This window comes from Ambystoma mexicanum, chromosome 3q, assembly GCF_040938575.1.
Source record: "Ambystoma mexicanum isolate Mex_15411 chromosome 3q, UKY_AmexF1_1, whole genome shotgun sequence".
NCBI lineage: Eukaryota > Metazoa > Chordata > Amphibia > Caudata > Ambystomatidae > Ambystoma > Ambystoma mexicanum.
The window spans coordinates 1,235,386,761-1,235,401,713 of NC_090926.1; the positions used below are offsets into that span (position 1 = coordinate 1,235,386,761).

At 46.3% G+C, this 14,953-nt stretch overlaps 1 protein-coding gene across 2 annotated transcripts in view; it reads left to right on the forward strand.

The window, feature by feature from the left end:
• Positions 1 to 14,722, forward strand: part of GCDH (glutaryl-CoA dehydrogenase) — a 357,241-nt gene extending 342,519 nt beyond the window's left edge. For both annotated transcript variants that reach the window (XM_069604167.1, XM_069604169.1), the window contains exon 12: positions 13,828 to 14,722. In XM_069604167.1, coding sequence (XP_069460268.1) covers positions 13,828 to 13,901 — 74 coding nt within the window. In that variant the 3' untranslated portion in view covers positions 13,902 to 14,722. The remainder of the gene's footprint in view (positions 1 to 13,827) is intronic.
• Positions 14,723 to 14,953: the final 231 nt, after the last annotated feature.

Below are 14,953 nucleotides of genomic sequence, written 5' to 3' on the forward strand. Positions count from 1 at the left end.
TAACACCTCCCGAGTTCTTCTGGAGCTTGCGTTTTTTAGAGCAATTTTCAGTGTTTTATTGTTCCATAGAAATTTGAGAAGGCTATGGGGGAGGAAATGGGAATCATAGACAGCACATATAAAATGATAGTGGCAATCATCATTTTAATAATTTCAAGCCTGCCCCACCAGGTTAGGAAAAAGGGAGAACATTTAACCATACTATCATTAGTTGATATCCCAGAATCTGCATGAACTTTTAACAAGTGTGGAATATTTGCAGCTACAATAATTCCAAGATATTTGATGCTTGTGGTGCATAACGACATTCAAAACGAATCCATATTTTTTTAAATCAAGGAGCTATCAAGAGGTAGGATTTCAGATTTGTCAAGCTTCAATGTATACCCTGAGATGTCTGAAAATGTATTTAAAGATGTGAGCAAATTAGGCATAGATGGTTGAGGATTAGACGCATAGAGCAGGATATCATCAGCATAAGCAGACCGCTTTAACAATAGTAGAATGGATACAAATAACTAAAAGGTTATAGTTGATTTTCATACTTTCAAGGAATGGTTCTAGGGCTAAAACCAATAAAAGTGGATAGAGCATCCCTGTCTAGTACCCCTTAGAATTGGGAAAGAGGAGGATAAAGTCTCATTAATTAAAATATTGGAGGATGGTGAGGTATACAGGGTCTTAATTTAATATGATTAGCAAGGATTCCATGCCAAACGAGTGACTTGAACATGTATTGCCAACCCTTACAATCAAAAGCTTTCTCTGCATCAAGAGTAATGAGTACATGTTGATCAAGGAGAGAATGTTGAGATGCTACAATATTAAAGAGATGGGTGTTGGAAATACTATATCGACCTTTAATAAAACCTGTTCTACGTTTTCATGTTGCATAATGCATCTACCAATGCAAAGCAATGGAGATACGTTTGTATCATCCTAGGCTACACTCAAAGGGTTTTTGTTTACTGTTAAATGTGCCTAAAGACAAGCTGGTGGTAGCAGTTACCTTTTTACCATTTCTACTGTAGTTTTAGTTGGCCTTCTTGCGTTTACTGCTTTGGCCACTAACAGTTGCTGGTGTCCTGACATGGCCGTGCCACAAGGTTTGTCGTTCTGTCCTTTCTTCTTCCTGTCTTCTCGTGTCTGGAAATTATTTTCATGGTCATGCATTTAGCCAGGAAAATAGTGCTTTTCCCTGGTTTTTGCAGGCCATGTTTGTTAGCAGCTAGGAAGTGGGTTGGGACTGTCTGGTCCCAATCCACATTATTGCAGTGTGTCTAGAGTGTATGTATGAGTTTGCCCACAGTGGTCCCTGGGAGAATTCTCAGAAATGTGCCAATTCCCTTCACCTTAGACACCCCCAGCAACTTTGCTGGATTTTGAGGACTTGATTTTTTTAACCTGGAAAGAGTGTGAGCCTTTTTACCCACTCTTTCATGGGTTTTGATATGTGTTTTACATTTGTGTTCTCTGATTATGGAGTTTTAGAGAACTCCATAGGCATCATCCTTTCATGTGTGTTACACCGCACCCTCAGTGCAGTGACACAGGGATATCTTTTAGACTTCCCAAAGGTTTAAATACCTTCTTTGTGATAAACTACTGTTTCCCAGGGAATGTAAAGTGAAATTGACTTTACTAGTCTTTCCCAAATTCATAGACCCAGCACACACCATCTTACAATGGAGTGTTGGAGGGGTTACATAGTGTCCCCTGTGTACTCGTGTAGCAGTCAAATGCTACCCCTTCCTATTGAAAAGGCTGGTGGCAGTGGTTTTACAACAAACTACCATGATTTTTCCCGATTGCGAACACCGGTAGCTAAAAATCACGGGAGCCATGTTTTTCAAGATGCCGCCTTAAGCCCCTTTGTTTAAACGGGTCCCGGCCTTCTTTTTTCGCCGTTTCTTTTTGGAAAGGTCCTTCTAGTGTTTGATTCTGCGCGCCAAACCAGGTTTGGTCTCTTTGTTCACGTGCGTTTGGCGGGCTTCAGGACTGAAGTCCACGCTTGGCGTCTGAGTGTCTGGGGTGGCCAGGAAGTGAGGGAGGCGGGGGTTGAATTATATACTTTGCATTGACTAACAGTGACTGTATATATGTTGTATATCAGTAGTATTGTTGATATGTTACCTGTTCTGGGTGTTTTTTAGTGTGTTCTTTACCTGTTTAAGTGTAATCCTTGACAGCTTCACTGTGTGGACTCATTGTGGACCCGTGGCCCAGCTCATCTCTCCCGAGATTCAGCCTTGACCACCTTGGCTAAACTCCCAGAAGATTCCCCTGTTCACTATAACAAGGGTGGCTTCCTTCATTCTAACAGTTATACAAAAAGAATGTTCACAGAATCAAAAAACTAAATTGGTTGTCATAAATGAGATACATTGCATTTTTGCAAAGCGATGGATTGTTTTACACTTGCATTTCACATTTAACTGTCATTTTCATAATGTGAGTGTGCTGTTTTATTTATGGTTTTCATTGTTGCACTCCACAATCCGGGGGCTGCCCATATGGCTAACCTGCCCGGTCAGTACCAACCATAAACCTAGAGATTTCAATATAGACACACAAGTAACTGGTACTTTCGACCTGCATACATCAACACAACAAGGATTTCTGCATTTGCCTAAACAGCTAACACACCCTGCCTTCCTTTCTTACAGAGCCACGCACAGCGAGGCCAACATTATTGGCAGAAGGGCGCTATATAAGTCCACTTTACATATATATAATAGGATTTAAAATCAATGGTGCCATTTTATTTCTTTCTTTCTAGCTGGTCTTAGATTAGGTATTCCCCATTATAAAAATGCATGTTAATCTCAATTTTGAATTAAGGCCATTTTGTATGTACAACTGCATGAAAAAAGTGGTCTGATTAACACATTTTAATCCTACAAAGTAGACCACTGATTATTACAAGGGTACACTTTAGATTAGCATATAACATCACTATGGCCCTCCTTAGGAGTTGGCTGGTCTGTAAGTAATGTATACTGGCAACTTTCCAGACCGGCCAACTTCAAATCTGACGGTAGGGGCTCTGATCTACCGGCAGGCCTGACCTGCCAGTAGATCTGGCCCCTACCGCCAGATAAATGATTGAAGGGAGTAGTTTCTTACCTGTAACTCCATTTCTCCAGCATTGGTATCTTTCATGGATTCACATGCTTAGAATATTCCCCGTCGTCAGACTGGGAACCCTCGGTACACATATATATAGTCATTTCCAATAGGAAAAACTTCTGCCCTATCCCCGTCTGCGTCCTCTACGGGGCCGCCCACGTACGCCCCGTTGGACGTGATGGTATATAAGCCCCGCCCCCGCGGGTCCCTTCAGATTTCGACCCCTCCAAGATAACGGGGGGAAAACTTGCTTACATACCAATCTTCCACATTGCAGTCCGGGGAGGCCGGAGGGCGCATGTGAATCCATGAAAGATACCAATGCTGGAGAAATGGAGTTACAGGTAAGAAACTACTCCCTTCTCCAGCATTGGATCTTTCATGGATTCACATGCTTAGAATAGATTGTAAAGCAGTAACATCAAGAAGGAGGTGAGAATGCAATGTAACTTACATTCGTAGAGACACCCCCAAACACTACCGTTTACACCATGTATGTAAGCAACAACTTATTATACTGATACGAAACGGATTTCCGCCATACAATGCTATGTCATATGACTCAGTATGCACCCCTTGCGCACATATCTACCCAACCACTTATGTTTAGGTCAATAAACTATGCACATTCATGTATACACTCTGAAAAACCAGCTGAGGCCAAATAATAATAGGCAGCATTCTTCTTGAAACTTTGGCTTACCTCATTGAAAAAGGTGGCGAAGCACTGCCCTTCCCATTTGTACCTCATCCGCGTGCTGCTTTTCCAGGCAGTAGTGGCGCGTAAACGTGTGCGGAACAGACCATGCCGCCGCCTGGCAGATGTCCGTCAGCGGAATTCCTGCCCATAGAGCCACGGAGGAAGATGTCGATCTCGTGGAATGGGCTCTGGGACGATGTAGTAGAGGTCTCCCGGCCTTGGAATGACACAGGGTAATCGCCGAGGAGACCCAGCGAGCCAGACCTTGTTTGGAGATAGCCTTACCCCTAGCCGAGGGGCCGTAGGCGACGAATAGCTGTCTGGTGGCTCTGATATCTTGCGTTTTTTGCAGGTAAAATTTTAGCGCCCTTTTGACGTCCAGAGTGTGAAGAGCCTTCTCCGCCGTCGACGAAGGAGATGCAAAGAAAGTAGGGAGTACCAGGGTCGAGTGCTTATGATAGACCGACGGTACTTTTGGGATGAATGAAGGGTTAGTTGATAAAATAACTTTGTCCTTAAAGAACCTCAGATATGGAGGGTCTATGACCAGTGCCTGTAGTTCCGACATTCTTCTAGCCGAAGTGATGGCAACTAGGAACGCGAGTTTCCAAGATAGAAATTGTAGAGATGAAGAGGACATTGGCTCAAAGGGAGGCTTCATTAAGGCAGCTAGAACCGTGTTCAGACTCCACGACGGTGGGAACCGTTTTTCCGGAGGGAAGGTTCTAAACAGACCCTTCATGAAATGCTTCACTAGCCTGTCACTGAATAGTGGAGGGGACTGTCTTCTTCTGGTAAATCTCGAAACAGCCGCCAGGTGTACTTTGATTGACGATGATGACAGTCCGCTCTCCGCAAGATGAAGAAGATACGGGAGGATTTGCTCCGGAGTTACTTCCAAAGGTTGTATATTTTGTTGTGTTTGACACCATATACAGAACCTTTTCCATTTGCTTACATATGATTTGTTAGTGGACGGGGCTCTGGCCGCCTGCAGAATCCTTCGGCAATCAGTCGAGACTTTTAGGTTCCCGAACTCCGAGAAGTCAGGAGCCATGCAGTTAAGTTCAGGCTGTCCGGATTGTGGTGCCACACGGTCCCCTCGTCCCTGGACAGGAGGTTCGGTACTTTCCTGAATGGTATCGGCTGATCCAGCGACAGATGAAGGAGGTCTGAGAACCATGGTTGCCTCGGCCAGCGCGGGGCCACTAGGATGACCCGGCAATTGTACCTGTGGATCCCCTGGATCGTCCTCCGTATGAGGGGAAATGGAGGGAAGGCGTAGAGGAACTTGCCTGTCCACGGAAACGAGAACGCTTCCCCCAGGGAGCCTGTTTGGGGCCATCTGCTCGCGAACTGAGCACATTTTCGGTTTCTTTCCGTGGCGAAGAGATCGATCGACGGGGTCCCCCATCTTTCGAAGATTTCCCCGAGTTGAGTGGAGTCCACCTCCCACTCGTGTATTTGTGACATAGTCCTGCTCAGGGAATCCGCCTGTAAGTTCTTCGCTCCCGGTAGGTGGTATGCCACTAGGGAGATGTGGTGTTTTAAAGCCCAATGCCAGATCTTTTGAGCTTCCTTCGAGAGGGTCCTGGATCTGGTGCCACCCTGTTTTATCAGGTAGAACATAGCTGTCGTATTGTCCGTGAGCACTCTTACTTTTGACCCCTTGATGTGTGGGAGGAAAGATTTCAGGGCCCATCTCACCGCCCTTAGCTCCAGGACGTTGATATGTAGGCGAGATTCGGTCGACGACCACCTGCCTTGGGTTTGGTGACGTGACATGTGTGCTCCCCAGCCCGACAGAGAGGCGTCTGTAATGATGGTGTTCTGAAATTCCGGCTCCTGCAGGGGGACCCCTCTGTCCAGGTTGCGCGCCACTTTCCACCATCGGATGGCTTTGATAACTCGTTCGTCGTCGACTATTATCTTGTCCGACCAGCGGCCTGTGGCCTGCTTCCATCTGTCTGATAGGAACTCCTGTAGAGGTCTCATGAACAACCGGCAGTTCGCGACTAGGTGGATGCACGATGCCATGGAGCCGAGGAGAGCCGCATATTTTCTTACTGACAACCTTCTCTGTAAACGAAGTTGGCTTGTCAGGTGTTTGATCTTCAACAACCTTTCCAGGGATGGTTTCACTAGTCCCGTGTGGGTGTCGAATTGAGCACCTAGGAACTTCAAGCTCTTCGAGGGCTTTAGTGAAGACTTTTCGTAGTTCACTGCAAATCCCAGACGCTGTAGCAGTCGCAAGGTGGTCAATAGGCTGTCGTTGGTCGACGCTGGGGAGGATCCCCTCACGAGCCAGTCGTCGAGGTACGGGTAAACGTGATGCCCTTCCTTCCGCAGCCAGGCTGCTACGGGTGCTAGGCACTTTGTAAAGGTTCTTGGGGAGGACTTCAGGCCGAAAGGGAGCACAGTAAATTGGTAGTGTGTTTGGCCGACTAGGAACCTCAGGAACCTCCTGTGGTGAGTGCGCACCGGAATGTGAAAATACGCATCTTGGAGGTCCAGAGACGCCAGGAAATCGTTCTTTTGGACCGATCTGATTACCTCCTGTAGAGTAAGCATCTTGAACTTTTGACTCAGCAGGGTTTTGTTGAGGTCCCGTAGGTCGAGGATGGGGCGCCACTTCCCGTTTGGTTTCTTTACTACGAAGCAGCGTGAGTAAACCCCTAAGCCTCTCTGTGAAGCAGGGACTAACTCGATGGCGCCTTTTTTTTAGCATGAGCGCAACCTCTCGACGCAAGACGCTTAGGTGTGGTTGAGACAGGCGTATCGGTGGACGTCTTGGAGGTCTGGATTTGAATCTTAGGGAATGTCCCAGTCTCACCGTGTCCAGAACCCACCGATCTGTCGTAATTGACTCCCATTCCTCGACGCAACTTGACACTCTCCCTCCTAGAACGTCATTGTTGATCTTTTTGTTTTCCCGTCGACGACGAGTAAGTGGGACGTCTCTTAGAGGCCTGGAAATTTCTGCGTCGGGTCGAGGACTGTGAGGCGCGTCTATAGCCTTGGGACGGATATGAAGACCTCCCGAATGCTCTATCCCTGGATCCCGCAAATCGTGCGTTTCCCGTAGCTCCTCTAAAGGGGCGAAAGGAACGAAAGGGCTTACCGCTTTGGAGAGAGCCCAGCGAGCGCGCCGTCTCAGAGTCCTCCTTCATTCCTTTCAAGGCCTCATCCACCTTTTCGCCAAACAGGTGGTCACCTTCGAAAGGCATGTCGACGACCTTATATTGCACCTCGGGTCTAAAGTTGGTGCACTTGAGCCAGGCCTGGCGTCGTAGAACCACTCCGTTGTTAATTTGTTTGAACCCCGAGTCTGCCAGGTCCACCGCTATATTGATAGCATGTTTCGAGGCTTCTTCTCCTTCACGAACCAGGGACATAGCTGATTTTCTGTGTTCTTCTGGGAGGTGGTCCAAAATGGGTGCCAGTCTGTGCCACATCTCCCTGTCATACCTGGCCATGATTGCCAGGGAGTTCGCTGCTTTCACTGTTGACGCTCCCACTGACAGGATCTTCTTACCGAAAGCGTCTTGGCGTCTAGCTTCGGAGTCCGGCGGGGTAGAGCACTTATGCTGGGCCTTTGCCTTTCTCGTCGCCGCCGCCGATACCACCGAGTCAGGCGTGGGTTTCGCAGAGAGGCATTTTGGCGTCGAATCTGGAACTTTAAATTTTTTCTCTACGCGGCCTTTGACCGCAGGTTCCGAGAATGGATGCCGCATGGTTTGGACGCCCTCTTTCCATACGTGGTCCAGTATCGGTATCGAAAAAACGGAACGCCTATTCTTGCCCATGTGGTCAAAGAGGAAGCAGTCCTTCTTTTCTTCTTGTTGGGTCAAACCGAACTCCTTGCAGGCCTTTTCCATCATGGAATGGAAGGCCCCTATGTCATCCGGTGGAGATGGGTGAATGGGACTTTTCGGAGGATCCACCTCCACATCCGAAACCCATGACGGGTCTCTCGACGGCGAGAGGGAGATATCAGAAGCTGACCCCTGTTCAGAGAGGGAGTCCGAGAGCTCACCTTCTTCCTGGACTGTTGGAGCAGTTGGGCCCACGACCGATCTAGTCGGGCGGTGTGAAGGTCCGGGCTCGTCGACGAGGGGAGTCGTCGGAACAGGTGGGAGCCTTTCGTCCAGGGACTTCAAGAGCGAGTGTAAGGAGGAAAGTACCTCCATGGAGAGAGTAGCCTGGGCGTTTGGAGGCTGGGTGAAAACTTGAGAGCAGGTTGCACCAGAAGGAAATCTGGGCCGTAGCCCCAGGTCTTCCGGGCTCACTATTCTGAAGCCGTCGTCTTCTTTGGAGGCGATCGAAACTGCCTGTTCTTGTAGCAGTGTGTCGGGTAGCCCCATGTCGAACGCTTCTGGCCTCCAGGCCTGGAACTCCGTCGACGAGGGAATCGTCGTCGACGATGAGCCCGTTTGAAAGGCGGGGGACTGTGACGGAGTGGGCACTTGGATCGTCGCCGTCGTCGTCGTCGACGGAGGGCCTGCAGGTGGCTTAGGCGGTCCCGCCTTCGCGGAGCTCTCCCTGCGTTTATCCGCCTCTCTACTCGTAGCTGATCTTTTCTGATCGCTCGAGGAGGATTTTGGCCTGTCCTTATCTTTCTTCGACGAAGAAGAAGAGGAAGATGATTTCTTCGTCGATTCTTTCGATGAGGCCTTAGAGGAATGACTTCGAGGCACGTCCTTCTCCGTAGGTCGTGATTTTTTGGCCGGAGGTTCCGACGGATGTGAGCGTCGGGAGGCTTCTGATGTTTTCGCTGAGGCGATACTGCGCACCGATCCTACCTCCGACTGAGGGTACGCTCCAGCGCCGTCGTTCAGCCACGAGACCAGTCGCCGATTCCGGTCCTTCAGGGTTTTTTGGGAAAACCCCTTGCAGATATCACATTGGTCCGCCGAGTGGTGGGGGTGAAGGCAGTAGATGCAGTCAAGATGGCCATCCCCTTCATAAACCTTCTTTAGACCGCACGTGGCACACGGGCGGAAAAGAGGCTTACCCGACATTATTGCCAGACCAACTAACAAAACTCGTAGGAGTTAGAAGCGGACCAAACAGACAAACTCGCAGGAGTTAGAAACAATCGATAAGTATTTGAAGAAAATACACGAGGAGATCCCACTATCTTTGGAGACGGTTGAAATCTGAAGGGACCCGCGGGGGCGGGGCTTATATACCATCACGTCCAACGGGGCGTACGTGGGCGGCCCCGTAGAGGACGCAGACGGGGATAGGGCAGAAGTTTTTCCTATTGGAAATGACTATATATATGTGTACCGAGGGTTCCCAGTCTGACGACGGGGAATATTCTAAGCATGTGAATCCATGAAAGATCCAATGCTGGAGAATCACCGATTCCGTAGTAGGTTATGACATCATCGCATGGTTATACATTCCCAAAACAATGCTAATTTATTAGAAGTTCCGACTGGTCGGGGACATCTAACCCTGTCGTGATGCACATGGCTTTTCCAAGGATACGTCAACAATACTGGGAGGGAGAGAAACAAACAAGCTCCCTTTGAACTGGCGATAAGCATCTTATCCGCCCAGACATGCTGCCCTCCTCATTTCACAGTCATTTCTAACGACTACCATTTCACCATGCATGGCCTTTGGCCACATCGTGATCATTCCTGAGAACCTGATTGAAAGCCATAAACCATTTTGTCTGTTCTGCCCTTAAGTACCCCTTGCACCAGGCTTATTACCCAGCCCCAAACTGACCCTACCAGGTGGCCAGACATTCCTGGACACTGAATAACATGCTCCCATGTACTTCAAAAGATAACATCTCCCCTCTACAATAGTACCAGGTGGTAAAACCCCTGCCTGGCCGCAGCTGACCATTTGATGTTATCGCAGCTGCCTGAATGCAGTTTAGCTGCCTTCTCCCAGCCTTCAACCTCAATCAACCAGTTTTACTGGTCACACAGAGTTTCTGTCGCCGCCCCAGGTTTCTGCAGCCTGCACAACCCCTAGCTATGAGGGGATCTGTGGTATAAATATACATTTATTCACCGTGTACCCTCTGTTCCCCAACTGGCCCAAACATATCTTGCTAAAGGCCCCGTGTATGTATTGTCTGTATATGTATGTTCAAGACTAATGTGGCCCCTCACAGTAGCTTCCCTATCCGCAAATCTCCTTTCTCGTGTTTTCATGTAAAGCTCCTCGCTTCCCATCTTTAGGTGCTACGTGTCATGTCACTGCATCGTTTTCATATTGCACCAACAGATTTGTCATTATGTTGCTAAACATTTTTTAGAAACTGTATAAATACAATCTTTTTAATACTAATGTTTTTAGCATTAATATGTCTATGAATTGAAGTTGTTTGTTTTTAGTTTTTGATATGTGTTTTTATGGATGCATGTTTATTGTAAGGAAGGCATGGTATCACAAGTAAGACACTGACACAAGAGGTATAATTTCAAAACCTTTATTCAGTTTTCGGGGTTTGGAAAAACTCCTACTTTGCCAGATAGCTATGATGGGAGTAGTCTCTACCATCAAATAATAAAGAAAACACAGTCCTTGTCAGTATTTGTCAAATCAAAATGGCCTATACTAACAAAATCTAATGCCTGCCCTATCTCTTCTACAAAAAGTGTGTAATGGGGAATATGTATGCAAAGGAAAATCGGTGTTATGACATAAATGGCTGAATCAGCTCTCCTCCCCCACATTGGACAGCACAGAGTAAGGCGGCCCCGTAGATAGGATGACACTCTCTGGCTCAGGATCTCAGAAACAAAGGCAGTTCAAAACGTGGATCGAGGCCCGCCTGGATTTGCACGTTAAAGCCACTTATCCCAGCGTTCCAAAAGTTCTTTTACAGTTCAACAAATGTTCACACAGGTCTCCCTCAGCCGGGCTCAGACCTCTCAATCACAGAAGTTGCAGGGGTTCCCTTCCCCAAGCTTAATTCACTGTGGTAAGAGGTTCCCTTCCCCAAACATTTCACACTTCGTCTCCATCAGTCGGGCTCAGACCTTTTTCTAATGTCGAAGACTTTCGAATGTGCGAGGCTTCGAATATGCAAGGCTTCTACTATAGACCACTGCAGGACCACTTTGACTTTTTCTTCAGCTCACACTCATGTTTATTTTCCCCAGTGTATCTTGGTCTTGGTAGTTCAGCACCATAAGCACAAAGTTCAAAGAAATCTTTCTCTTCAAGCATTCACCTTTCACTTTTGCCGGGGTTAATCTAGACCTTTACGCATAAGTTCGTTCACATTGCCGCTGTATAACAAAACATTTCACAGAGACTTTCGAGTGGGCTACTTCCTTTCGCCGGACCACTCCGCTACTATGTATCACTGGCCTCAGTTATCAGCCACATAAAAGTTCTTCACTAGTTGGCTTTCTTTTGCATCTCATCAGCACGCACGCAGCCTTCAATTAGGAGATATACTGTTGGTACTTCAATCGTTCCTTAACACACACCGGCCTTTCATTTCATTTGCTGACTCGCCGGCTGTGTGCATTCCTTTCTTAACTTTGCGACTTTAATTCATGAGTCAAGGTTAATACCACAGGCTTGGCCTTGCCTCCCCAACACCCGGGAGGGTGGCTGTCGTCCTTGAAACCCAATGCAATCTTTCCGTCTGGGATTTGGGCTTCTCTGTGTATCCTTCCCTGCTCTTCGGAGGCAACGACTTCCTGGGTTCCTCTACTCTTTGCTCTTGTTACCTCGATAGGTTGATCTGCTCGAGTTGGTTCGCCTGCGCCCCCAGAAGATCTGCTCCTTCACATGTTCCACCTATCTCAGAGTGTCTCTATGTTCCGACCTTTTATGCATGTCGGGAGAGCTAATGGGTGATTAAATTCAAGTGCCTGACTTTGCCTGACCCAATTAGCGGGACATGTCCAATGAGATATTTAAGAGTTAGCCTCTTTACTCTCGGTCGCCCTCTTCATCGGCCCAGTGTTTGTGCAGAAAGGTGGCCTCGGAGTTGGGACGTCAGAGAATACTATAAGATAGGATGAGATATGGGAATGGGAAATGGGGGAATACTGCGTCTCACCATCGGTTGCCTCACACCCGCTCCCCGAAAACCCCTCACCCAGGTGATCCTCCCACACTGGTCTACCCACAGGGTCTGGATCCAAAGGTGTTGACCGTGCCCTGGCCACCTGAGCGAGAGATCCCTGGGAACTAGTAGTTGAAACACCCTTTTGGTTTCTCACAGTATTCATATTTGCAATAATGACAATGAGTAAGAATGATTTAAATTGTATGTGACAAATTTTGGTGAAACTAAATCTAAAATGTATCCACTCCCTAAATCTCAACATCGCTGTCACCCCAGTCGCCAATATGTCATGCGGAACACAAACCCTTCTTTCCCATGAAGACCGTTATCGACCACCACAATACACACATACAGAGTTTGAGGGTTCTTGTAATGCTCTGCAATGAGCGATGAGCAAATGCCAAGAGGGGCAGAGCTAGTGGGTATAGCTGCACCACCGAGCTAGAAAGCATAGCTGTACCACAGAACTGAGAGGCATAGCAAAACCACAATGCTGGACTGCTTAGGTAAGATAAAGCAATTAGCTATTCTAATACCTTCACCATGGCTGGGTGAATCTGCTTATGGACCTAAAGATTCACACTTTTCCAATTTTTCCAAACTGTAAATGCTTCAATGTTTTGGGGCTGGAATAAGCAATTTTTTGTCACATTTTCTTTTCCATGGTTAAAGCATTAAGAGACTCCATGATACAGTTTGGTCAGGTGGTGTTTCAACTGTCCTTTGTGCTGGTGAGATACTGAGCTTATTGCGATATGAGTTTGGGCATAGGGATTAAGATTTTGATCCCCTTAATATTTCTTTGGCAAGGATAAGTTGATTCATCAAAGCACTTGAGGATGGAAGAAAGGAATCCAAACAGATGATTTTAAAATGTGTTAACTGTATTTGTAATCTATGGCTTAAGGTTGTTATTCAGTAACTGCTCTTGAAGCCATGGACATTTGAGACTGATAGCACTGTTGCGAGTATACATTTATGTTTTACTGTGCCTTATTTTAGATGGCTAAATACACACTGTTGATTGGTTGTAGGTTGCTTTGAATTTCAATCAATTTCAATCAAATTGAGTCAACAAAATTGAAGAATTTTCAAATGGAGCCTGTAATATCACTGTACACCCTCCAAGCCATATCAGAGGATTCTAACCATGTCTGTAAGCTACTCAGGCAGGAATAAGGATGCTATTTGTAGGAAGTTTCATATCGTGACAATCCAATCTACCAAAAGATAGCAGCTTCAATGCACCTAAGAGTCCACAATTCTGAGTTTGCATTAGGGATATTTGGGTCTAAATGAGAAATGTCTTATTTAAGCAAGACAAGCATTGGGTGGTGCAGATGATAACTGGGATGCACTCTAAGTGAAGGAGAATGTCTTGGAAAAGTACACGTATGTGGCAAAGGAGGCTCTGTCCTATGTAAATAACAGGGCTTTGTAGGCTTGCCAATGGTGCATGGCACAGCTTATGGTGGGGGTCCCCGTTATATGCGTGGCACCTAATAGCGATATACTTATGACTCTCAAGGTTAATCTCTAATAGTGTTCTACACTTTACATTCGTGGAAATTCTAGCTAACCAGTTAAAAATAGTTGTTACTGGATTCATTTGGCAGCATGTCCATGTTTGCCATCATCTGCACTACCATGAGGTCTCAGAACATGCCTTTTGTTTTCTTTTACTTTAAGTCATAATAGCAAAGCAAATTCAGGTTCCTCGTCTGTAAATTCAAAGGAATGTTCTCCCATCGCCATTTGGTGGTGCCGCATCATCACTGGATCAGTGCAAAAATAGTAATGGGGCCTCTTCAAATGTTTGGCCCCAGGATGCACCAAACCCTCTAACAGCCCTGGTGTAACTGTGTAAAAACTAGATTTATTTAACTGATCTCTTTGCCACCTAAATAATATTTTCTTTTCTCTCTTGTTTGTCTCCTCCCAGGTACCCATGATGTGCATGCACTGATACTCGGGAGAGCTATCACAGGCTTGCAGGCATTCACCGTTCAGAAATAAGCCTGTGCATACCTAGATCATCTCTACAGCACTTTCAAGGGGCCTCTAGCACTCTGTCATCTATCATGTTTCTGCCACCAAAGCTCCAGTCACCAGGACAAGGACACACTGCACTCCAAAAGTGCCGGTCGGCCACTAAACAGAGAAAAATCTACAGCATCTGTCCTTACATACACTTTGCTCACCTTGATCAGGTGCAGTAGGGCGTCTATGCGCTCCAGAACTTAGACAATGAATGTATGACCATCACAAATCAGCCTTGTGGTGTGGACGCCTTTTTGCTCAGAGGTGGAAGTGGTGTAACTTCTATATATTTGGTTATTTACTAGAGCCCCCTTGGAATTGTACATGGCATGTTCAAAGAAAGCTTTGCATCCATGGATCTTGCTGGCATCCAAGATTATAACAAAAGGAGGCTCGATCTGTTGAAAATGTCACATTACTCAAAATAAAACGGTTTTTTAATCATATTTCGGTGGAACAAATGATACATTCTGACGAATCCTTGATTCTCAGGTCAACCTCTTTGACCAAAGTCGGTAATTTCAGATGGCGCGGATGTTGAAAAATGCACTGCTAACTCTTGGGTGGGACATTGAGCAGAGTAACAATACATTTTTGAAAAAACTGAGATGGCATAACTGACAGGTGGTCCAGGTAATATGTTGCCTCAAATTTTGATTCAAATTATAATCACCACAAATAACCTGACAAAGAGAAAAATGAACAGCATCAAATTGCCGAAACAGACTTTGAATCTAACCAACAACAGAAAACTATGCAATTTAGAAGGCAATAAAAACACCAAAATGAAAACAAAATGTGTGACAAATATCAATTATTTAAAGTTGTTAAGAAAACGGAAATAATTCAACATTGTGCAATCCAAACACTGTCTTTAGAATAGCAGGTAAGGGAGCGGAAGATGGTACAGGAGCCAGGAGGTGAAAGGCCTAGCATATTTGGTATCCGGTAATAATGTCCCCATACATAGTGTCGCTGGGAAAAGCCATTGGTGACATTACATATGGTGACATGTATGGGGACGGGTT